At 32.6% G+C, this 26,447-nt stretch overlaps 1 protein-coding gene across 4 annotated transcripts in view; it reads left to right on the forward strand.

Moving 5' to 3' along the window:
- The first annotated feature begins 709 nt into the window (after nucleotides 1-709).
- LOC132756681 (dedicator of cytokinesis protein 7-like) overlaps nucleotides 710-26,447 on the forward strand; it is an 84,620-nt gene continuing 58,882 nt past the window's right edge. For 3 of the 4 annotated variants that reach the window (XM_060747819.1, XM_060747826.1, XM_060747833.1), the window contains exons 1-12: nucleotides 756-825; nucleotides 2,987-3,077; nucleotides 4,685-4,866; nucleotides 5,694-5,765; nucleotides 6,828-6,924; nucleotides 7,526-7,741; nucleotides 8,691-8,776; nucleotides 9,437-9,503; nucleotides 10,949-11,098; nucleotides 14,165-14,230; nucleotides 24,971-25,157; nucleotides 25,498-25,700. In XM_060747819.1, coding sequence (XP_060603802.1) covers nucleotides 782-825; nucleotides 2,987-3,077; nucleotides 4,685-4,866; nucleotides 5,694-5,765; nucleotides 6,828-6,924; nucleotides 7,526-7,741; nucleotides 8,691-8,776; nucleotides 9,437-9,503; nucleotides 10,949-11,098; nucleotides 14,165-14,230; nucleotides 24,971-25,157; nucleotides 25,498-25,700 — 1,461 coding nt within the window. In that variant the 5' untranslated portion in view covers nucleotides 756-781. Of the gene's footprint in view, nucleotides 826-2,986; nucleotides 3,078-4,684; nucleotides 4,867-5,693; nucleotides 5,766-6,827; nucleotides 6,925-7,525; nucleotides 7,742-8,690; nucleotides 8,777-9,436; nucleotides 9,504-10,948; nucleotides 11,099-14,164; nucleotides 14,231-24,970; nucleotides 25,158-25,497; nucleotides 25,701-26,447 lie in introns of all 4 variants that reach the window. The other variant, XM_060747811.1, reaches the window with a different exon arrangement.

Consider the following 26,447-nt stretch of genomic DNA (forward strand, 5'->3'; position numbering starts at 1 on the left):
TGAAAACTGCAGACTTGGTTTGATTGAGTCTATATGAGAACTTTTTCTTTCCTACAGCTAACTGTACTGAAATAGCCTCCAAAGTCTCGTCAAGTCACATCCTCAATATCTTTTTAAAAGGATTTGTGCCAGCATCCCTTCATTCGAAAAGAATACCTTGACATTTTTATTTTTGCTCTTTCTCGTTTTGTGTTTTTATCTTTTAAATGAATTACTCTCATGAAATATAATGTTAGACTGATTTTGCCCTACTCTAACAGTTAAAATATTATGTTAATGTTACAGTAAATGGACCCTATTGGAAATAAGCTTTAATTTAGCTTAATTGGCAATCCTAGGGTAACATATAACAAATTTATTAATTTTATAATTATTTTTGTTGCATTTTTGTGTGCTTTATATATGCAAGTTGATATATGTGACAATATTGTAATTGTTTATGTATATTCCCTGAATAAATCGAGACGATACCCAGGGCTTGATTACCACAATTAAAGTTAGGTAATATGCAAACTGTTATAGCTCTAATAATATTTAAACTTAATTTTAGTCAGTATATTGGTCATAATGTAGCTGACATTATCAACTATTTTTTATTGCTACAAATAACGACAATATCTAAAACCAAATAATAACCTAGAAAAATAATAAATTAAAAAAAAAAATAAAATCGGGCCGTATGTTCCTGATACCGGTATTTATTCTATCCCGATTAAAAACAAAGCGCTTGTAGACTCAGATCGAACCCGGAAGTGACGATAGATTCATTCAGCATCCAAAAATGTCTGGCTCAGGCCAAAGAGCTTTTGCACAGAAATTAAATAAGTATGTTACCATTGCTTCACCGCCAGTTTTTTTAAGTTTTTGTTTTTAAAGTACAAATGTGATATATCTTGCTGAAAATTGAAATTTGTTTATCAGTGACGAGTGTTTATGATTTGTCAGGTTTCAGTGTTGTTTTTTTTTATTTAATTTATGACTCATAAAAATAAGTATCATTTGGGTTGATTTAAAGGTTTTTATATTGCAAATGCTTGCGTTTTGACTAATTTTGTTTGTCAGATAAATCCAAATAATATGAAATTTATTAGGCAAAGCCTAATATGACAAAGGCAAAGCCTCAAAGTGAGCTTGTAAGTTGATTTACTTTGACTGTGAAATAATTGTTAAACTTTATTTTACATTTTCCATTTTAAAACTGTCATTTGGTATTTTAAACACTGCTTCTTTTTATTCTGGTTCCATGTCCTATTTTGGTACATATAAAAGTGCACAGGACACCAGTCTACGCATCTGTTTTCAATCAGAATTCCTCGGCTTTTATCGTTATCTTGTAATTCGAAAAGTTGTGATGTGTCAATTCAGTACTTCCGATAAAAGTTTTCAAAATTATCACTATCTAGCAGGTACTCACATTACCCTAAATCTTGCTTTGAGAGCAGGCCCTTTGAGCCAGCTCTTCAAGCTCGCTATGAACGGGGAAGTCGGTTAAAAAAAGTCATTTTTCCATTTTAAAGGTGTCGGTCAATATTTCATGCACTTCAGTTTTCACTCGGAAACTTTGATGATTATTATTAATCTGAAAAGTTGTGATTGTTTCGTTATTGGAATACCTCCCCTACTTAGCATTGAGTTACATTGAAAATGGCAGCGCCCAACTAGAACTGACACTGAAAATTTTATTGATAGGTGTAGAAAACATCAATTGTTTTTATTTGATTTCCTGTTGAATGTACATGTGTAGTCCAACCTGGCAAGCCCAAAGCCCGGGCCGGCTTTGCAGACCCTGTCTTTGACTCCCTCCCCCCCCCCCCCCGCATAAATCTGAATATTGAAGACAGTTATCCAGTTCATTTGTCTTGTCAATAACAGAGGGATAAGAGGCTCTATTTAAAAATAGGATACTTTCCATTTCATTTTAAAACTTAAAAAGTATTGGATGAATGGTGAAGTGTCTTACTGAAGGGGGGGGGGGGGTGAAGTGTCTTGAGGTGTTTGCAGGGGGGGATGAAGTGTTTCTCCATTCCAGACTCACAGTCCCTTCTGGGAGATTCATTTGCGCTCAAAATAGTTGATTTCTGCCATCTTGTTGTGTCGAATGCGTTAACATTTATATCCATCACAATATTATATTAGGCCTTATTTGTTGTTTTTTTTTTTGCTGTATACATATTTAATTATTATACATTTTTTGGAAAGGTACATGGAATTTTTGTCCCAAATGAGCTCTTTAAAGCGCTGAATTCCATAATCCTACTTTAAACAAAATCAGAGACCTATTACAGTTGTCAATAATAAGCTTATTACAAAAACTCTTCAAGAAAAATTGACAGCCGACTGTTGAATTGTGGCATGTAGATGTAGACTGTTAAGGTATGTCCGTGGTTAAGGTCGTTGACTTCAAACCACTTGCCCCTCACCGCTGTGGGTTTGAATCCCTACAGGGACTTTGGATTTTTTTCATCATTTCATGATAGGAAGCTATCCAGCTAGCTTACGGAACGTCGGTGGTTCTACTCAGGTGCCCGTTTGTGCCTGAAATAATGCATGGAAGAGCATCTGAGGTCTCTTCCACCAGTAAAGCTTGAACGTCGCCATATGACCTATAATGTGTTGGTGTGACGTAAAATCCAATTAAACAAACAATAAATAATTTATATTAAAATCTGAAATTTGAGTTGACAGACTGTATACTATTCAAGTCCAAAAGTTAAGATGTTAATTAACTGTTATTTTGATGGGTTCTGATGTGTGCCATCAAGATACTTATGTCAAAATAATATTGCTTGACAAGTTACAAGCACAATAGAGAGTACAATATATATATACATGTATAAAACAAAGTTCTATTTTAAAACCATGTCTTCAATGATTTTTTTAAAATAATCAATAGGAAATTTTTATTTTTGGAGAAAAAATGGAATTGTAGAATATTTTTAATTTTAACAAATGTGCTCACGATACTCATGTGATTTGATTGTTACAGACAGGGTAATGCTGCTGAAGTCAGAAAACAGATATCATCAACAATATTCAATGATCTCCCAAGGAGTGTTAGTGGTGTGAACCTAACAGAGGTATAAAAAAACTCTTTCAGATCCTTTATAATTGATGACAGTATAAAAAAATAGTAAAAAAAACCCCAGTGTTCTGTAGTAGAAATAGGCTGAATGTTTTTCAGCCCTTTTACCATCAAATTTTGAGAAAACCACAAAAAGTGGTAGTAGTGGAGAAAACATCAACTGTTTACAGTTAGTTTTTTCTCCGAATTTTAGAAATGAGAATTTTTCCAAAAAAAATGGAGACAATTTCTAATGATTTATTTTATATACTGGCAATTTTTCACTTTCCAATTTAGGTAAAGGCTTGTTGTTTTTCTTTTGGTTTTGAATGTGTTTGACAAGAAAACATCATATAGACAAGGTCTGGTTTATCTTACATCTGCAGTTATATAAGGTAATATTGAAACATTTTAAGGTACACAAACTCAGTTGGTGAAAAGCTACAGTCAGGTGCAAAAAGTATTGGTGATTTTGGCGGCCATATTGGATTTATCTGAATCAATCAATCATAGATTTCCTTCATATAAACTAGTTACTAGTTTGCTCAAACTGCAAAAACTAATTGTTTTCTTACCTTAATACTCAGTCAAGTGACTTTTCAGTCTGATAACTGACAATAACCTTCTGAGTAAAGACAAAAACAGGCTCTGAACATAACTTGTAGGGATGTCCATTTATATCCTCTGAATTTCACTAAAAAGTTTGTAATTGCTGTTGATTACATGGTGTCTGTATTGAATTTTCATTTGATGTATAACCATGTATTTTCAATAATATTAATGTCAGGTGATTGTGCAGGCAAAGAAATGGACTTTAAAATGCTGTCAGCTATATATTTTTGAAGTAAGCGAGATATGTGTCCTGGGGCATTATCATCTTGAAATAAATAATTATTATCAGGAAAATGTCTTACAATAACAGGCCAAATGTTATCCTGAAGAATGCCTTTGTACTTTGCAGAGCTAATAATAACTGTCACTTTTCTTAAAGTCCCCACTCCATGCCAGCAAATATACCCCCCTATCATCACCTGAAACTTCCTTTTGCTGTTAAGTTTTGGCCTTCCACTTCTTGGTTTGTTTTAAGTAGAACCACTGCACAAAATCTTTTAACAATATTTGACACAGTCATTAACACTCAAAAATTTCCAAAGGTAAACAATAGTATTCTAGAACTATGATGTCATCAAATTTCTATGACGTCATATTTGGCCTTGAGAATGATGTAATTAGTAAAGAGAGACTAGCAAAAGTAACCTATTTCCTAAGCATGCATCAGTTACTTCCCTTTTCACCAATACTTTTTGCACCTGACTGTAGCTCAACACCAAGAGTGGTTTGTGTCCTTATAAATCTTTATGTATATGCCTTATGGGGAAGATTCCTTTATGTTAATCCACCAACTTTAGTTTTTGCATATTATTATACTCATTATCAATATTATGACGTTCTACCAACGTTGTTACAATATTGTACTTTGGTAAGAATAAAGCTTATACAAATACATGTAAGTATAGCTGATTGCAAAGACAAATTTTATTTCCTTGTAATAAGGTCATAATGAAAATGTACCATAATCAGAACTGAGTGTAGTTATACATTAATACGGATTGTAATTTCCAGTTGACAGGCAGTGTCGATGTAGCAGAGCCGCCAGATTTTGAGGAGTTTGTGGTTCAGAACCAGACTTTAGTTGACCGGGACCCATACCGGGACAGACTTCTTTACCCAGATGATGATGATATTGAAGTGCTCTCATTACCAAAAAGATGCCGCACAGTGACGCACATTGTGCCAGAAATAGGGTATGTCATGTTGTGTCATAATGATAAAATTACACATGTACATGTATACATGTTTGTAACTTAAAATGAAGTGGAAGAAATGTGACTGGCATATTGTTTAGAAGTAAACTATTATATATATTTAGAATGGTTTATTTTTTAATTTCCTTGTACATCTGTTAAACAATAAAAGTAACAAAGTTTCTACGTGACATAAATAATTTGACATTATTAACACAAATTAAATGACCTCTGATAGTTCACATTTTAAAAGACTCCATATGTTTCATTATGCATATAAGATCAATCTGAAGCCCAAGGAAATGTAATGGCAGATGAATAAGACTATTCTGCCTTTTTGCACCAGGATAAATCGGGTGCAAAAAAGAAAAATCCAGCTTTACTGTATTGTTCTTGCAGTTACATGCCATTGTAGATGCAATAAATGTTTAAACTAGAGGAACTAAGCAATACCTATATAAAGATTCCAAAAACATGTTTATCTATTATTAACAGCTGGATTCATTAAATGGTCAAAGTATAACGTCAACATGTACATTTTATCCTTACATAAGCCCCACCCCTATTCTCCATTGTCGTCCGTTTGGGCTTTTTTGTCACTTTTAACTATCAACCATACCATTTTTGCTTTGCTCTTAAAAACATGCTGTGAAAGTTTCAAATAAGAAACTTTGCCTCAAATAAAGGCATCCTGCTGGTGTTTTTTCATGACCCCTGGTGGTTTACATTAGGAAAACTATGGTGCCAGATGTGATAAAACAACATAATTTCTTGTATATTATATATATAAATTTGATGATAAATGTAATATTCATTATTGCTTACAGAGGGGAAGTAGATCCACATGTATTTGACTGTGTAAGAAGATACACTGCGGATTATACTATAGTCAGTCGCAGGTAAGAAAAAACTAAAAAAATTTAAAGGTCATTCATTTTTTTTCTTGACAAATAAAATTTTGTCACCTTAGTGCAGCAATGGGTTAACTCCTAATGTTTAAATGTAGGAGTTAACCTGTTTCGGCCAGAGGGTGACAAAATATTGTTTTGTTTCTGTTAATGATTACATATTGTACTTAACCATTGTAAAGCAATGAAGATTGAAGTGTTTTCAGTAACATAATAGATTTTAACTGTAGTATATTTGTGACTATTCAACATAGACTTTTGATCACTCGGGTTGATAGGGCGTTTAATGAAAAGCCGATAGCTAAGGTAAACAGCAATACACAAAAAAAAGCAAATTAAAAAAAAAGCATTATATCATAACTCATAGATTAAATGATATGGTATCTAAATGCCCAAAAAATGCTCCCGTCAGCATATGTTTGATATATATGATGTGTATTTAACCCGTTAGCCTGCTGGTGTCAACTGAATCTACCCAGGTGACCAGTGCGGACCAAGATCAGCCGCCTGATCATCATTTGCACTGTTTGCTATCTTGGCAGTACATATTTTCTCTATAAATGATGAATAATTTTGTGCAGATTGAAAGATGGACAATTACATTTAAGATACATGTATTTAACAGGGAAAGGGTTTAATCATGAAGATTCTTCCCTCTAAATGTTTTCAAAATGTAATGTTTAACATAATTGCACCAAGATGAAGACAATATGTTGTGCATGTATATACAAATGTAGATATTTTTGGCTACATCAGTGAGTTTTTTCTCTTCTTTTTTTCGGAACAGCCCATACCCCTAGTATTCACTTTATTTATACAATTAATGATTATGTATATTGTTTAAGCTTTTTTTTTTTGATTCCTTTAAAAAATATAAACCAAATTTCTCAAGATTGTCAATTATCATTTCATTATTTTGTGTTGTACCGATAAACAATTCTGCTTATAGTGATTTTTTTTCACATTTTTGTGAATTTTTTGGCATTTGTAAGGAGGCCACAATTTGGGGTCATTATCGAGCAAAAATAAATTCACTGTACACTGGTATTTCAGGTATCAGCAGTACACACATAACAGGAATATAGACAGAGAATGTTTGGTCCAGCAAGAATATGAGGTGGACATTGATGATGTTTGTGAGCAAGATAAGGTATGTAGATTATCTAACTTTGAAGCAATATTCAAACAGTAAAAATAGGTCTATTTTTAAAGGAACTCCACTGAGGTCCCAAAAGCCTAAAAATGTAAAACGTGAATTTCTTACATAAATCAACTTGGGCACATAAAAATATACTGAAGATAATTAAAACATCTACTCAGAAATTAATTGGAAATCATATTTTTGGGCTATTGTTAGCCCGATTTGAGTGAAAAGCGTTGGAACGCTTTTCAATTTTGCTTCAGTTTTCACAATTAGAATATTTATTCTGGAAAAAGTGAGTGTGTGAATTATCTGAATTTTTGCACACAAGTTATTGCTCTAGGCCTTCATCAAATGGAACATTAAACTTTGAGAAATATTTTTGGTCATGTCAAAAGACCTCAGTGGAGTCCCTTTAACTTGAGAGTGCTTTTTCAAGCAATGTTTAATTATTTTCATATCAGAAAGACCATAATATGTTTTTTTGTTAAGATTGAGGTATTAACAAGGGTGTATTCTTGGTTTAAAGATATTTTGATAAATTAATATATCATAATTGATAATAATAAATGCAAGATTTAAATGCTTTCTTTTATCATTTTCTTAACAGGATTTACCTAACAAGCGCCAGTCTATTCACATGAGTGAAACTCCACGTGGAAGTTGGGCAAGTAGTATATTTGATTTGAAACAGTCACAAGCTGATGCACAGTTGCCTAACTTGTTTGACCGAGTGTCACAAGAAGAGGTGGATCGTAACAATGAAATCCAGCGACAGCAACACCGTCAAGATACAGTGTTCACTCTATATCCACCACAAGACGAGGTACGTATGTATAACTGCTACACTGGTTTGTCAGCTTAGGTGAATAGGGAGAGCTTCACATTTGTAATCAACAGGTTACTGTTTCATTCCTTTGGAAAAGCAAAATTTTTCTGACAATTGTTCTTGGAACATTGAGTCTAATGGTCATTGTCTTTCATTACTGATTCAGAAATCATGTGAGATAAGTAGTTGGTTACTTGCAGAGGAGTTTATTATTACTGGTAAGTTATCCAGGAAAGGCGGCTAAGTGGATTGACTGTCAAGATATGTCAAAAGAAAAAAATCAAAACAGACAAACAAACAAACTGCTACACTTAAAACAATTTAGACATATAATTGCTGTAAAATTATACAAGTATATTTAATGGTTTTAATGAATGGCAATTAGTTTTATTACTACTGAAAATTTATACATTGCCCTAACAGCATATTACAAATAAACCATGTGTAAGTGTGATCTATTTACACATTTGAAATTAATAAAATTTATATGAAACAAGTTGATAAGTAATTATTGTGTTTGTATAATATGTAGTGTTGTACTATTATAAGTGAACGTAAAATCTGCAGGAGTTAGCTCCATCTTTTTTTTTTAGATCAATGGGAATATTTTGTTGTTTAGATTTTACTTGATTGTTTTTAGAAACCTACTATTGGTTTAAATTTGATTTTATGACTCCTATTGAGAAATGATGTGTTTAAGAAAGGAAATCCAACTTTTGTTTGAATGACCATATTAAATGATTCTGTTAAATTATAATGCCAATGGCACAAGCATTTGATAAATGTCAAGGTGAAATTATTACTATGTAAAAATTTCTTGCTCAGCTTTATACTAGTAGTGAAGACTTATCCCTATCAGCATCATTGTTGTATTTATTTTTTGTATTTAGTTAACTTTTGTTTAGTTTCAAGTAATTTATAAATATTTTGTGTATTTATATAACAGGAGGAACAGATTGAGAAAAGAGCCTTTGTGATGGCCCCAACAGAACACTTTGGACACAGAATTCTTGTTAAATGTCTTCAACTGAAGTAAGTTACTTTATAAACCATTAGTAATCTTTACTTCCTAAGTAGATTTTTGTTTTGTTTCGAAAGGTGTTTTTATCAACTCACCTCATCAACATCAGAAGTAAACCAAACCCCAAAAAACCCATAAAACTTCAAAGTTATTTTTGCAAAATTAAATGAAATTTGACCATTATATTGTTATCTATTACCACACATATCTGGATCTCTATTTAATTATGCTAAATCTTTTCTGTCATATCAAAACAAGATCAGTTTTAGAGAAGAGAAAAATCCCTGACTTCTACATGTGTATTGCTTCAAAAATTACCTTGAGTGAAGACAGAGACTGTCTCAAAGCAATCTCAATAACTTCATAACAAATTTCAGTAATTATATTTTGTAATAGTAAAAAAATGCTAGGAATAGTTTGAAAAGTTAATGATAAAAATATGATAGGAAAACACCTTTAGAAAACCATGAGAGTTGTTCCAGAATACACACTTATATACCCTTTTCTTTGATTCTGGAAAATGAAACCATGCTTATAGATGTTCCAGAATATACTTTATCGTTCCTTTTACCCTGTCTTTAATTCCGGTAAATTTTCAGAAACCATTACATTTTATGGTGTAAAAATATTTTAGAATACATATTATCCACAAATCATCTCTTTGATTTCAGACTAGAGCTTGAAGTAGAGCCAATATTTGCCACAATGGCTGTGTATGATGCAAAAGAAAGGAAAAAGGTATGTCTATAGTTAGCTTACAAATGTTATACTTACCATAAGTACAAAATATATAAGACATTTATATCAAGATAAAATTTAAATGACATTTGATTGCTGTATTTGGGGGTTCATATGTAAACTTGTTCCTCTGATGGAAAGTTAAGTAGGCAAGCCTATCTTTGATTTTCTTATAATCATATCATGTTGCTCAGTCTGGATTTCCATTAAGTTTGACAAGGTACTTCAATGATTGCTAAATGGTTACTGAAATCCCTTTAAAATTATAACAGAAATTTTATAATTCAAAGAAGGGCCCAATTCCTGCATATTGATTCAGAGGTGTATATTGTAGGTGTTTAAATAATGATAATAAAGTAGACTGGCGTTTTCATGACAAATATGTTATAAGTATGAACTGGATTTTAAAAACTGACAAATGATTTACCATTTGATGAAGGAAGTGATTTACTATTTGATGAAGGTCTTGACCAGTGATTTGTGTGCACAATTTTATTATTCCCACACTCTGCTTTCCTAGGATAGTTACTAGCTTTTCTGTTTTGAAGAAAAAGTTGAGCTATTATGATTGCTCAATCGTTGTCGTCATGCACAAACTTTAATGTAGCCCATTACTCAAACAATATTTAAAGATCCTGTATGTTTTGTGACTGATATTGTTACTATGTGTATACCACACTTGCAAAAGATTATATATGTATATAATTATGCAAATATAACAATTTTCAAACATCAAAGAATATGTAAAATGTGTACTGCAAATATTTGTGCACATTATATTTAATCAATTATTTATATGCACTCATTTCTTATTGAAAATTGTGACTTAGAATTTATAGAAAATAAATTTCTAATTACCTCCCTTTATGTACATAAAATGTTAAATTGGGTAATATCTTTATAAATAATGCTTATTGGAACTGACAATATTGACAAATCTTAATTTGAGCATCATATTTATGAAATAAAACCATGAAAAAAATGTGTTACAGGATCTTTAAGGTATCAATATGAAACTTGGAATACTTGCCAATCATGACAAGAGGTAGTTGTAAGACAACGGGCAGTTATGCCCCTTTTCAACTTAAGTGGTTAATTTAATTTAACAGATGGGCATTAACACTGCATGCAGTGCTCTTGTTTTAATTGGGAAAAAATGACCCTAAAAAAGAAAATTAACCTGTATCTGGATAAGAATATCTCAGAAATAGTTAAAATACTATATAAATTAATTCTGAGTATATATATCTCTGCATTAGCATTTGCATATCTGTCTGTTTTAAGTGTCCAAGTTGAACTATGTTAGAAATTTTAAGTTTCCAAGTTGAATATTTTAGAAATTCAAATTTGATGCTTTAAACCTTTTAGAACTCAGTGGAGTTCTGTTTTACTGTATTTTGGCATAAGCTGTATTTTGAAGATTTGGATTTTTTTTCTGTTTTTAGATATCGGAAAATTTCTACTTTGACTTGAATGGTGACAATTTTAAACAGATGATCAGGTTTCATGTTCCCCACCAGGACCTCTCTACTACAAGTAAAGCTGGAGTGTTCAGTATAACATATCCCTCACCAGATGTCTTCCTTGTAATCAGGGTAGGTGTGATACTATTAATAGATTACAGTGGTGCCTGGTTAGTCCTAAAGCTGTTCCGTTAGCTCAATAGGTAGAGCATTGGACTGTGAATTGAGAGATTCAAGTTCGATTCCCAGGTATCGCAGGTCTCTTTTGTTGTGATTGATAAAGAAATCCTTTCTACAGTCATTCGCACTCTACCTCTACACTGACATGTACTGAAGTAATCAGTTGAGTTCATGGCGAAAGTGAAAGCAACTAGTACTGGTTAACTGCTTGACAGCATGCCAAGGAACAATTGGGTGGCTGAAATGTGCTCTAAATTCATTGTGGCTTTCTGCTGTGTTACTGAGTGAAAACTACAAACAGTAGCACCTAGTTAGCCCTACTAAGCCCAATAGGGAAAGCATCAGATTTGTAAGGTCCCCAGTTGAGGCTAAATTTCTCTGTGACAGTTGATCTTTGATTCTAGTGGTAATTTTTAGCTCGACTTTTCTATGAAAAGGGGAGCTATCCTACTCGCCCCGGCGTCGGCGTCGGCGTTAGCGTTGGCGTCACACCTTGGTTAAGTTTTTCGTACCACCCCACTTTATTTCAGAAGTATTACAAGTATGGCTTTGAAACTTACCATACTTGTTCACCATCATAACCTCCATCTACAGACAAGAGTACATAACTCTGTCAAGGTTTTTGACAGAATTATGGCCCTTTTTTGACTTAGAAAGTGTATTGAGCTTGGTTAAGTTTTTTGTACCACCTCACTTTATTTCAAAACCATTGGAGGTATTGCTTTGAAACTGACCATACTTGTTTACCATCACGACCTTCATCAACAGACAAGAGGACATAACTCTGTCAAGGTTTTTGACAGAATTATGCCCTTTTTGACTTAGAAAATACATTGAATATGGGTAAAATCCACTTATTGCCTTAACCCTTTGAGATATTGCTTTGAAACTTTTAATGCTATTTCACATCATTACCCCATCTGTACGCAAGAGAAGGTAACTCTGTCAAGGATTTGTTTTAAAAATTAAGGCCTTTTATCGACTTAGAATCTTGGTTAAGTTTTAGTACCAGTCCACTTTTTGACTGAACTGTTTGAGATATTAATTTGAAAGTTGGAATACTTGTTTACAATCATGATTCCCAAACATGTCCAGGAGAAGGTAATTCTGTCAAAGATTTTATTTGAATTATGGCCCTTAACTGTCAATGTTTTGTATTATAGGCAAGCACTAAAAAAGTTTTTTTTTCTTTCTTACCAGCCCTCTTTTGACTTAAACATTTCAAACTTTGCTGCAGTGTTCAAGGGTATCACACAATTCAGTAAAATAATTCTTCACTAAATATCTTAATGCTCATGGCCATTGTTCACTTTAAAAATACAGAGATTCTTGTATTGCCTTTTACTGCAAAAACTTTTTTTATTGGCAAGCAATAAAAAAGTCGAGCGCGCTGTCTTACGGACAGCTCTTGTTCTGTTACTCTTAAAGCTAATTCAGAAATCATGTGGGATTAATTAACAGTCACTTGTGAACAAAATGAGTAATAACTGGTTAATTAGCCAGATAACCAGTTAGGTGGACAGACGATTAGAAATAACTGGTTAATTAGCCAGATAACCAGTTGGGTCGACTGACTACAGAGTTATGACTAAAAATGTTTTGAAAACAGGGTAAAAAAAACCCAAAAGAAGCATTGTCTTTTATGGTCTTCAAAAGATTAAGGGGGAGCATACAGTGTATTTAATTTCTAGATTTTCTTCACTTTACCTACTCCCTGTTTTTCATAGAACCAGAACAGATATTTTTGTTATGTAGTTACCTGCTTTTGTAGGATTTACACATTATCAGGTCAAGGTTATAATTTAAGAAATTGACTTATTACTTGTTTGACATATAAAGCAGGAATTTATTGAAGCAAATAATAAACTTGGTATCTGTTTTTTCAAAGTATGAATCATAGGCAAGTCAACTTTAAAAAATTAGTTCTATGGGAAGTTAAACTCCAAAATATGTCCTGTATGCATATACACTTTAAAAGTAAGTTCCTGAAGTAGGCAATTACTTAAAATTTAGTCACTTTGGAAGGCAAACCATTAAAAATCACTTTCCTTAGGAAGGTAAACTTTAAAAATTAGTTTCTTAAATATGTAAACTTAAAAAAAAATGCAGCAGTTACTTAGGTAGATTAATTTCAAAATTAGTTTCTTAGGTAGGTAAACATTAAAAAAAATGTTCCTTAGGTAGGTAAACATTAAAAATATGTTCCTTAGGTAGGTAAACATTAAAAATATGTTCCTTAGGTAGGTAAACATTAAAAATATGTTCCTTAGGTAAGTAAACATTAAAAAATATGTTCCTTTAGGTAGGTAAACATTAAAAAATATGTTCTTTAGGTAGGTAAACATTAAAATATGTTCCTCAGGTAGGTAAACATTAAAAATATGTTCCTTAGGTAGGTAAACATTAAAATATGTTCCTTAGGTAGGTAAACACTAAAAATAAGTTTTTTTAGGTAGGTAAACATTAAAAATATGTCCTTAGGTAGGTAAACATTAAAAAGATGTTCCTCAGGTAGGTAAACATTAAAAAGATGTTCCTCAGGTAGGTAAACATTAAAAATATGTTCCTTAGGTAGGTAAACATTAAAAATATGTTCCTTAGGTAGGTAAACATTAAAAATATGTTCCTTAGGTAGGTAAACATTAAAAATATGTTCCATAGGTAGGTAAACTTTCGAGATAAGTTTCTTAGGTAGGTAAACATTAAAAATAAGTTTCTAAGTAAAGTTAACCACAAAAATATGTTCCTTAGGTTGGTAAAAATATGTTCCTTAGGTAGGTAAACTTTAAAAATATGTTCCTTTTGTAGGTCACCACAGAAACACAGACACCTCAGACCTGTAAGCTTTGAAAAAAATTGGTTCTCTTGCCTTGGAAACTTACTGGTACATTATAATTGTTCTGACAACAGCTGTAAATATAGGTTTACATAGGTATAAATTGAAAAAAGACAAACTTTGTTATGTGTAAATAAAGAGGCTTTTCTTGCTAATAGATTTAAAGTATTGTTTTATTTCAGCTGGAGAAGGTGCTACAACAAGGGGATATATCAGAGTGTGCTGATCCTTACATTAAAGAGGAAAAGGTAATAGATAAATTTATAGCACTGCACCTTTTTGTAACATTGTTTTTCATTGGATAATCCTAATATTCACATAATCTGTAAACCCTGCTGCATCAAATTTATGAATTTCTTTTTATATTAATCAAAATAAGCAATTGTGTAGTATCTTAAATTCATTAAAAATTTATTTGATAGGTTATATGACCACATATGAATGGATGTAAATTATATAACCCAATATAAAATGATTTTTAATAAAACCCAATAAATATGACTGTCTGTTATATAACCTAATATAAATGTATGTTGCATTACTCAATATAAATGGATGTTTGCTATTTAACCCTATTTAAATGAATGTTTGTTATATAACCCAATATAAATGGAGGTTTGTTAAATAACCCAATATAAATGGATGGTTATTATATAACCCAATATAAATGGATGGTTGTTATATAACCCAATATAAATGGGTGGTTTTTAGCTCGACTTTTCTATGAAAAGGGGAGCTATCCTACTCGCCCCGGCGTCGGCGTTAGCGTTGGCGTCACACCTTGGTTAAGTTTTTCGTACCACCCCACTTTATTTCAGAAGTATTACAAGTATGGCTTTGAAACTTACCATACTTGTTCACCATCATAACCTCCATCTACAGACAAGAGTACATAACTCTGTCAAGGTTTTTGACAGAATTATGGCCCTTTTTTGACTTAGAAAGTGTATTGAGCTTGGTTAAGTTTTTTGTACCACCTCACTTTATTTCAAAACCATTGGAGGTATTGCTTTGAAACTGACCATACTTGTTTACCATCACGACCTTCATCAACAGACAAGAGGACATAACTCTGTCAAGGTTTTTGACAGAATTATGCCCCTTTTTGACTTAGAAAATACATTGAATATGGGTAAAATCCACTTATTGCCTTAACCCTTTGAGATATTGCTTTGAAACTTTTAATGCTATTTCACATCATTACCCCCATCTGTACGCAAGAGAAGGTAACTCTGTCAAGGATTTGTTTTAAAAATTAAGGCCTTTTATCGACTTAGAATCTTGGTTAAGTTTTTTGTACCACCTCACTTTATTTCAAAACCATTGGAGGTATTGCTTTGAAAACTGACCATACTTGTTTACCATCACGACCTTCATCAACAGACAAGAGGACATAACTCTGTCAAGGTTTTTGACAGAATTATGCCCCTTTTTGACTTAGAAAATACATTGAATATGGGTAAAATCCACTTATTGCCTTTAACCCTTTGAGATATTGCTTTGAAACTTTTAATGCTATTTCACATCATTACCCCCATCTGTACGCAAGAGAAGGTAACTCTGTCAAGGATTTGTTTTAAAAAATTAAGGCCTTTTATCGACTTAGAATCTTGGTTAAGTTTTTTGTACCACCTCACTTTATTTCAAACCATTGGAGGTATTGCTTTGAAACTGACCATACTTGTTTACCATCACGACCTTCATCAACAGACAAGAGGACATAACTCTGTCAAGGTTTTTGACAGAATTATGCCCCTTTTTGACTTAGAAAATACATTGAATATGGGTAAAATCCACTTATTGCCTTAACCCTTTGAGATATTGCTTTGAAACTTTTAATGCTATTTCACATCATTACCCCCATCTGTACGCAAGAGAAGGTAACTCTGTCAAGGATTTGTTTTAAAAATTAAGGCCTTTTATCGACTTAGAATCTTGGTTAAGTTTTTAGTACCAGTCCACTTTTTGACTGAACTGTTTGAGATATTAATTTGAAAGTTGGAATACTTGTTTACAATCATGATTCCCAAACATGTCCAGGAGAAGGTAATTCTGTCAAAGATTTTATTTGAATTATGGCCCTTAACTGTCAATGTTTTGTATTATAGGCAAGCACTAAAAAAGTCGAGCGCGCTGTCTTACGGACAGCTCTTGTTATATAACCCAATATAAATAGAGGTTTGTTATATAACCCAATATAAATGGATGGTTGTTATATATCCTTATATTAATGTATGTTTGTTATGTTATCAGTTATGAAAATATGTTTGGCAGGTTATATTTTGAATGGTTGCTTTACATATATCACCTGAACTGCTGCGTAAATGGGTGTTTCTTATATAACCCTATATAAATGAATGTGTGAAATATTGTTAGTTAACACAATTTCTTGGCAAGTTATATGACCTTTTTTGTGCAGGTTATATGACCATATCCTTAATAGTTGTTTGCACATATAACCTGAGCTGCTATTTTAGGGTTATATTAGAAAGAACTGTTTATATAATGTTATATAACCTGTTAAGAATCTTTAACAGCAGCGGTGTATAAAGTTTATATAAACATCAAGATTTTCCAATGAAAAGTGATGTTACAAACATGCAATAGTATTTAAAAACCCTGTATAAATGGATGTCTGTTATATAACCCAATTTTAACCTGCATAGTTTCCTTAAATTGGACATTATTATTTTCCCGATGATTTACCTGATTTTGGTTATACCCTTTTGATTTAATATTTCTGCATTTTTACTCATATCTATATAACATCTTACAATAAACAATGCTATGGTATATGCTTGTTCATAAATATAGACTGCTCTTGTACTTGTAGCTCAGTAGAGAGAGTGTATAGAATCTATTTCACATGTTTGAATCCCATAATCAATCATATTATGTGTTTCAGATAAGAAGTTAAAGTACTGTCAAATTAAGCCATATATGTTTCGGATAAGACTCTTTTGAGTACTGTAAATTTTTTTAACTTTTGTGTAAATTTCATGTGAACAAATACAACAAAATGATTTTTGGATTAGAAGAAAAAAAGAAAATATCACAAGTAAAATTCTGGATTATGGAAGAAACAATGGTTGTGAAAGAATTAAACTACCATAGGCTAGTTTAACCTTATACAGCATGTGAATTACTTAAATATACATGTAATATTATTAATATAAGCAATATTATGCTGATAACCATTTACCCGTTTTATTTCTTACTTGTATTTTATGATAACACTTTCAAAATAACTGAGAACTTTTCCAGAAGAAATGGCCGGGGAGGGTAAGCGTTCATGCATTTACTCATTTTTTGGTTGTTTGGGTATATTTTAACTTTTACAAAATAAATCTTTTATGTTCTCAAAGTTAAATGTTACTTGAATGTTCTTAGGAAGGAAATGGATGCTGGAAAATTTTGTATGCCACTACCTTGCCAATCCTGTGAAGGCATAGAAGGCATATTGTTTTTAGCTCGACTTTTCTATGAAAAGGGGAGCTATCCTACTCGCCCCGGCGTCGGCGTCGGCGTTGGCGTCACACCTTGGTTAAGTTTTTCGTACCACCCCACTTTATTTCAGAAGTATTACAAGTATGGCTTTGAAACTTACCATACTTGTTCACCATCATAACCTCCATCTACAGACAAGAGTACATAAACTCTGTCAAGGTTTTTGACAGAATTATGGCCCTTTTTTGACTTAGAAAGTGTATTGAGCTTGGTTAAGTTTTTTGTACCACCTCACTTTATTTTCAAAACCATTGGAGGTATTGCTTTGAAACTGACCATACTTGTTTACCATCACGACCTTCATCAACAGACAAGAGGACATAACTCTGTCAAGGTTTTTGACAGAATTATGCCCCTTTTTGACTTAGAAAATACATTGAATATGGGTAAAATCCACTTATTGCCTTAACCCTTTGAGATATTGCTTTGAAACTTTTAATGCTATTTCACATCATTACCCCCATCTGTACGCAAGAGAAGGTAACTCTGTCAAGGATTTGTTTTAAAAATTAAGGCCTTTTATCGACTTAGAATCTTGGTTAAGTTTTTAGTACCAGTCCACTTTTTGACTGAACTGTTTGAGATATTAATTTGAAAGTTGGAATACTTGTTTACAATCATGATTCCCAAACATGTCCAGGAGAAGGTAATTCTGTCAAAGATTTTATTTGAATTATGGCCCTTAACTGTCAATGTTTTGTATTATAGGCAAGCACTAAAAAACTTAAAAAATCTAAAAAAATTCATTCCTATCCACTTGTTCACTTTACCATAAATTATGTCATATAAACATTGCTGTAATATTCAAGGGTATCAAACAACTAGTTCACTTTAAAAATACAGAGATTCTTGTATTGCCTTTTACTGCAAAAACTTTTTTTATTGGCAAGCAATAAAAAAGTCGAGCGCGCTGTCTTACGGACAGCTCTTGTTGTTCCCTCTGTCTGTCTGTCTTTCATGTGGACAGCTTAAATCTTGATCATTACATCACCGTTGTAAGCCTGCTTTTGATGGCTTGAAAATCTAATATGGCTTTGACCACTTAATGCCCTAGACCAGGCTTGGTCGTGACAGTTGTGCTTGATAATTAAAGGATGACAGGGTGCATGGCAAAAAGTTGATAGTTTTCTACATATGAGCCCATCCATAAGAATATTTGCTTTAGGTATAGCTTTGGCCATGTTGTAAAATATCACATGATAATTATGTGTTATTAAAAGTGATGAAAAGGTGAAAACAAAGTCCTCAGTGTGTTATCATTATGACAAATTAAACTAATAAATCATTGGTAGCGAGTGAAATATGTGATACAAAACGTGCATGCAAAATAGGAAAACTTGGTTCCTTCAAAAGTGCTTGAACTTCAAAATTGAACTATAAAGCTTGTTGACCATCAAAGTATTGGAAATTTCACCACAATGTTGAAAATTTTGGTTATTTCCTGGTAAGATATAAGGCAGGGGCTGTTTTTGTGTTTCAGAACATTATTTTGTTTTGTTTTATTTTTTATGGTAATTGATGCTTATGAAGCAACATAATTGTATATCACAAGGTTTCATGTTATTTTTTAGCTTGACTATTCGAAGAATATGAGAGCTATTGTAGTCGCCCCGGCGTCGGCGTCAGCGTCCGCGTCGGCGTCTGTGTTGATTAAAGCTTTTTGTAAAGTCAAATATCTCAATTATTGCTTGAGATATTCAATTGAAACTTACAATACTTATTTATAGTAACAAGGTACATCAGATTGACAAGTTGGATAACTCTACCTACAATATTGACAGAATTATGCCCCTTTTTAACTTAGAAATTTTGGTTAAAGTTTTTTGTAAAGACAAATATCTCAATTATTGTTTGAGATATTCAATTGAAACTTACAATACTTATTAGCTCGACTATTCGAAGAATATGAGAGCTATTGTAGTAGCCCCGGCGTCGGCGTCAGCGTCCGCGTCAGCGTCTGCGTTGGTTAAAGTTTTTTGTAAAGTCAAATATCTCAATTATTACTTGAGATATTCAATTGAAACTTACAATACTTATTAATAGTAACAAGGTACATCAGATAGACAAGTTTGATAACTCTGCCTACAATATTGACAGAATTATGCCCCTTTTTAACTTAGAAATTTTGGTTAAAGTTTTTGCCCCGGTCACATATTCACGGATAATGTCACGGAAGAGCTACGGTCTAATCGTTCACGGATTACTACGGAAATGTGAAATTCCGTAGTCCGCTACGGTTCCAGTACGGACACACAATAGTATGAGTACGGAGTCCGACGGATTTACCACCAAAAGCACCCGGAGAGACACGGATTGTTACGGACCGACACGGTTTGATACGGAGCGGCACGAATCAGGACGGATGCACTACGGATACACTACGGTATGCTACGGTATAAGCACGGGTTACTACGAATAAGTACGGTCTGCTACGGTAAAAGCACGGGTTAGTACGAATAAGTACGGTCTGCTACGGAGAAGAACGAATTGATACGGAGAAGAACGAATTGCCATGGATTTATACGGCCCTAATAGACATCCGTCCACAACCTCTTTTTGCTCATTTTCAAATTGCCTCACAAGAAAAGAACACCTAGAAACAAATTGCAGAGTTCAATGATTTTGGCGGAGAGGATTCGGCCTAATCGCGTCCAAACCCCGAGACACATCAGGTCCGATTAAAGTTGATTTTTTGAAGGACGCTGGATCCTCAACAAGTTCGGCCATGAGAGCCTCGTACTTAACGTGAAGCGGTCTTCGTAAAAGCCCATTTCTAGTCCACCATCTCGTCTGTCTTCTTTTACCTGATTAGATATAGACTAGTAATCATAAAGGAAAAATGTTCATCAATACTGCTTCTCTTTTAATTTTAAAATTTGCTGTTCATTTTACAATTACATTAATTATCGTGAATGTTTATGTTTTAAAAATATGTAAAAAGCTTGTTAATTAATCTTATTATCACTGAAGGCCAGCGTCCGAGTCTTATGAGAAACTTAAAATATGTAGCATTAAATGTTATTCTATTACTTATGTATGAATTGTAGTACGATATTAATACATTTTAACCTCTATGCATGTCATCAAGCAGCTCGACCACTGCCTCCGCATTCTGAGCCATTTCAATATAAAGTTGCAGCCAGTAAATGGCAATTATCATTTATTGAATGTTCCAACAAATATGTCTTTTTTTTTAAATTTTATACCCTTGAAAAAGTACATGATACTTAATTCATCCGTACTTAACAGTAGTGGACCGTACCATTCCGTACCGTTTCGTGTTGCAACGCATTAAACCGTATAAGACCGTGCTAATCCTTGCCTCTCCGTAGAACAACGTATTACAATCGTGGCTTTCCTTGGCAATGCCGTATTAATCCGTATTAAAACCGTAGCTTATACGTAGTTCTCCGTACCAAACCGTGGAAAGTTGGTGGACTACGAATCAGTACGGACTAGTACGGTTTTCGTACGGACCAGTACGTATCAGTACGGTTTAATACGGACTAGCAGGGATACGCTACGGTTGATTTTTCCGTAGCAAATTTTTGTGCATGTTCAAAAATTGTCAAGGATCGCTACGGATATACAAGGACTACTACGTTTGATTACGGTTACAGTACGGAGAGCTACTGACCAGTACGGGTAGCTACGGACGATGCCGGAATTAATCCGTGGCTCTTCCGTGGGCGTTTTCCGTGAATATGTGACCGGGGTATTTTTGTAAAGTCAAATATCTCAATTATTGCTTGAGATATTCAATTGAAACTTACAATACTTATTAATAGTAACAAGGTTCATCAGATAGACAAGTTTGATAACTCTGCCTACAATATTGACAGAATTATGCCCCCTTTTAACTTAGAAATTTTGGTTAAAGTTTTTTGTAAAGTCAAATATCTCAATTATTGCTTGAGATATTCAATTGAAACTTACAATACTTATTAATAGTAATAAGGTACATCAGATTGACAAATTGGATAACTTTGACTACAATATTGACAGAATTATGCCCCTTTTTAACTTAGAAATTTTGGTTAAAGTTTTTTATAAAGTCAAATATCTCAATTATTGCTTGAGATATTCAATTGAAACTTACAATACTTATTTATAGTAACAAGGTACATCAGATTGACAAGTTGTATAACTCTGCCTACAATATTGACAGAATTTTGCCCCTTTGGAACTTAGAAATTTTGGTTAAAGTTTTTTTGTAAAGTCAAATATCTCAATTATTGCTCGAGATATTCAATTGAAAATTAAAATACTTTTTTATAGTAACAATGTACATCAGTTTGCAAAATTGCATAACTCTGCCTGCAATATTTGCAGAATTATTTGCCCCTTTGAAACTTAGAAATTTTGGTTAAAGGTTAAAGGTCTTCAAAGATATTTACTTGAAACTTTACACATGCACTTAGGGTCATAATTGGAGGGTCATAATTGTATGTCACTGACCAAGTTCCATAACTCTATCTTGCATTAAGGCTGATTCATATCCCCTTTTCTACTTAGTCTCTTGGTTAATGTTTACATGCAAGTTTTACATATCTCAATAACTATTAAAGATATTTATTTAAAACTTCACATATGCATTTAGGGTCATAATTGTAGGTCACTGACAAAGATCCATAATTCTATCTTGCATTTAGGCTGATTTTTCTCCCCTTTTTCAACTTAGAAATTCATTTGTAAGCTGTTATCTCAATAACTACTAAAGGGTTTGTGCCTTTTTTTGGGACAATTTTATGCATTCATAATAATTAAGCAGTGATTTACTTGATAAAACATCTTAATAACAAGCCTTTGTACCTTTTCTGTCAAATTTATGTATTCATAGGTAATTAGTATTATTATACTCAATAAAACACCCTTGTGACATTACTTTCCGAATAGTCAAGCCAATACTGTTTAATTAGACTCTCTCTAAGGCCTATAACAAGAATTTATAAAAAAAATTAACCCTTTTGTAAACTTAAAAAATTTAACATTATCAAGGCTCTTTTACTATCAAGCACTTAGAATAGTCTAGCGTGCTGTCCTACAGACAGCTCTTGTTTTTAGTAATAAGGTACATCAGATTGACAAGAAGGATAACTCTGCCTACAATATTGACCGAATTATGCCCCTTTTTAACTTAGAAATTTTGGTTAAAGTTTTTGTAAAGTCAAATATCTCAATTATTGCTTGAGATATTCAATTGAAACTTACAATACTTATTTATAGTAACAAGGTACATCAGATTGACAAGTTGGATAACTCTACCTACAATATTGACAGAATTATGCCCCTTTTTAACTTAGAAATTTTGGTTAAAGTTTTTTGTTAAGACAAATATCTCAATTATTGTTTGAGATATTCAATTGAAACTTACAATACTTATTTTTAGTAATAAGGTACATCAGATTGACAAGTAGGATAACGCTGCCTACAATATTGACAGAATTATGCCCCTTTTTAACTTAGAAATTTTGGTTAAAGTTTTTGTAAAGTCAAATATCTCAATTATTGCTTGAGATATTCAATTGAAACTTACAATACTTATTTATAGTAACAAGGTACATCAGATTGACAAGTTGGATAACTCTGCCTACAATATTGACAGAATTATGCCCCTTTGAAACTTAGAAATTTTGGTTAAAGTTTTTTTGTAAAGTCAAATATCTCAATTATTGCTTGAGATATTCAATTGAAATTTACAATACTTTTTTATAGTAACAATGTACATCATTTTGCAAAATTGCATAACTCTGTCTGCAATATTTGCAGAATTATTTGCCCCTTTGAAACTTAGAGATTTTGGTTAAAGGTTAAAGGTCTTCAAAGATATTTACTTGAAACTTTACACATGTACTTAGGGTCATAATTTGAGGGTCATAATTGTATGTCACTGACCAAGTTCCATAACTCTATCTTGCATTAAGGCTGATTCATATCCCCTTTTCTACTTAGTCTCTTGGTTAATGTTTAAATGCAAGTTTTACATATCTCAATAACTATTAAAGATATTTATTTAAAACTTCACATATGCATTTAGGGTCAGAATTGTAGGTCACTGACAAAGATCCATAATTCTATCTTGCATTTAGGCTGATTTTTCTTCCCTTTTTCAACTTAAAAAATTCATGGTAAAGTTTTGCTTCTAAGCTGTTATCTCCATAACTACTGAAGGGTTTGTGCCTTTTTTGGGACAATTTTATATTTTATAAAAAAAAATTAGCCCTTTTGTGAACTTAGAATATTTAACATTATTAAGGCTCTTTTACTATCAAGCACTTAGAATAGTCGAGCGTGCTGTCCTACCGACAGCTCTTGTTACAATTACTTGTACCGTACCTACTGGTATTTTATACAAGCACAAACAATACGGATTTAACTCACTATCATGTTAGAGCGGTACCTCTAGACGCTTGCAGAAATCATGATCACAAAGTAGAAAAATATCGCTTTTTTCACCAATTCTTACATTTTTCATTCATTATCGAAAAAATTGATGAGAACAGATGAATTAGACCTCTTTAGAGTGCATTTTGGCAGGTTTAGAGGCAAGATTTTAATATTTAAACATTTGAGCGCCTTGTTTGGTACATACAGGAATATGGTATTGAGGGCGGTGCTTCAAAACTTTTTAGTCTCACTTGAACAGTACAAACGATTTATGTTGATTAAGGGAGTTAAGAATGATTTATGAAAATTTTGTGTAAATGACTGATTTTAAATTTAGATTTATAGCTTATTTTATCTTGGATAATTAAAAAGAAAGTATACATGTTTGTGATAACCCGAGTTAAGTGCACTAGGAAAGTTGAAAATAAAATAATACATATAATTGATTATAAATAGCAAACAGTTTTTACAGTAATGTCATCATAGGACTTTTACCAAACTGATATCTTTTCGCTCAACATGCTTCATTTTTACAAATAAATGTTTGAATGTTAACTTTATGGGATGGTTTCCATACTGCATAAAAATTACTTTTTTCTTGTTTTCTTAGCTTGCTTGGGATGAGTGCATGTTACTATGTTTAAAACAAAAGAAAACACTAAAAATATTTTCATGGTATTGTTTTAAGAAAGCATTTTCATGGGGATCATTAAATCAGAAATCTATGTTAGAAAACTTGAACATTCTTCATAAGTGTATGATCACACAATACAAAGCACAAGCACGGAATTATGTACTTTAAGGTTTTACAAACAAGTAAAGATTCCTATAAGATATAAAGACTGCTAAACTATCTAGATCATTTATTACAAATCAAACTTGTTTTTGTGTTACTCCATGGAATTGATAATGTTGCATGAATAAAAATTACTGATAAGTTATATCTCATTCAACTTATTCTCATTGGGTATAAAACTTATGAAATTTTATCTCCTAAAAAAAAATGCTTTTTCAAAATTAATACCATGATGTTGAAAATAAATTGCCTTTAAAATACAATAAGTTATGAATAGTATTTTTATTTTCCTCAACAGAGCAAAGAAGACAAATATCGATCAAATGCTGCACAGTTTTGTGAGCGTCTTGGCAAGTACCGTATGCCGTTTGCCTGGACTGCCATCTATCTGATGAACATTGTTAATGGAGCGCACAGTTACGAGAGAGAAACATCCGTCGACTCGATCAGGTCAGAGTCGGAGATGACTCGGGCTGCTAGTTTAGGTAAATTGTTTTCATTTTGTATATAAAATATGACAAACTAAATAAAACAGGGTCTTTGGTGCTCTTAATCATTATCATGTAGATTTCCCCTAATGTTCAGCTATCCTGCTGTCGGGCTATCTGTCTGTAGTTTGACAAAACTGACAAAACAGTGGAATATTGGGGCATCCCTATCCTATTGACATACCAAGTATTTCCAGTTAAATATTGTTTATTTAGTACATGTACCTTTAACCTCATTGATTTGAATAGAGTACTTTATAAGCCATACAGAGACATACTTAAAGAAGATTACAAAAGTCCACTGATTTAACATAATTTGTCACTTTTTTCTATGTAGATAGGAGAAGTGGAATGCAACCAGGACAGTACGACAGCTTCAGAAAGAGACCAAAAGATGACATCCTTGCAAGCCGAAGTTATAGCACCGAGCGTGGGAGATCAGGTTACGAGAAACGTCGTAGTTGGTCTCCAGACGATTATGGTGGAAATCTCAGTAATTTCAGACCAGTGACCTTGACTGTGTCAAGTTTCTTTAAACAGGTAAGTTTATGATGTTAGTATTGTGTGATATTAAATTTATCATGTTAGTGCTTTTTGATGTTTCAATTAACAATTATTTTAAAGCTATAATAGCGGCCGCTTAATGACTTTAATTGTACTTGTTGCCAGATATTTTCATCTTATGTTGGCGCAGTAAAATTTGCCAATTAAAGATTTTATGCGCTAGAATTAATATATTGTAGCATTTGGCGCCATAATTAATATATTTGCGCCATTGGCGAGCGACAGCGGGAACCCTTCTATTATGCCGTCTCGGTGCAGGATGGACATACATATATGTATTATATAGGGCGGAAACATCAATTGTTACTAGATATGCCTCTGCTAGTATTTTCCCTATATTGTGTAGTTTCCAATGAAAATCATCTGTTTAAGAAAGATGAGATTGATTCTTCTCATACTTAATATACTTGCTGGAAAGGGACTTTGACAATTGTTGAGAATTTTATGGTGTTTGGGTATCAGTACGTTGTAAGCTTAAATTAAAATAAAATCTATCCGCAGAGTCCAATGAAATTTTTTTTTTTTTGAAAGGTAATTTGAACACTTTAATTTTTCTGAAGGAGAACTAAAATGTTTGTTTTTTTTAATTTTTGGACACGTTTCATTGTTTTCTTTCAGCTGAGTTGCTCTACTGCAGAATTTACTTTTTATTTCAAACAACAATATAAGATCGCTACAGGATCTGTATCTTGTGTCCCTAGAATGAAATTATAAATATTTTTT

This window comes from Ruditapes philippinarum, unplaced genomic scaffold (assembly GCF_026571515.1).
Source record: "Ruditapes philippinarum isolate M1 unplaced genomic scaffold, ASM2657151v2 ctg3465_1_1_1_1, whole genome shotgun sequence".
Taxonomy (NCBI): Eukaryota; Metazoa; Mollusca; class Bivalvia; order Venerida; family Veneridae; genus Ruditapes; species Ruditapes philippinarum.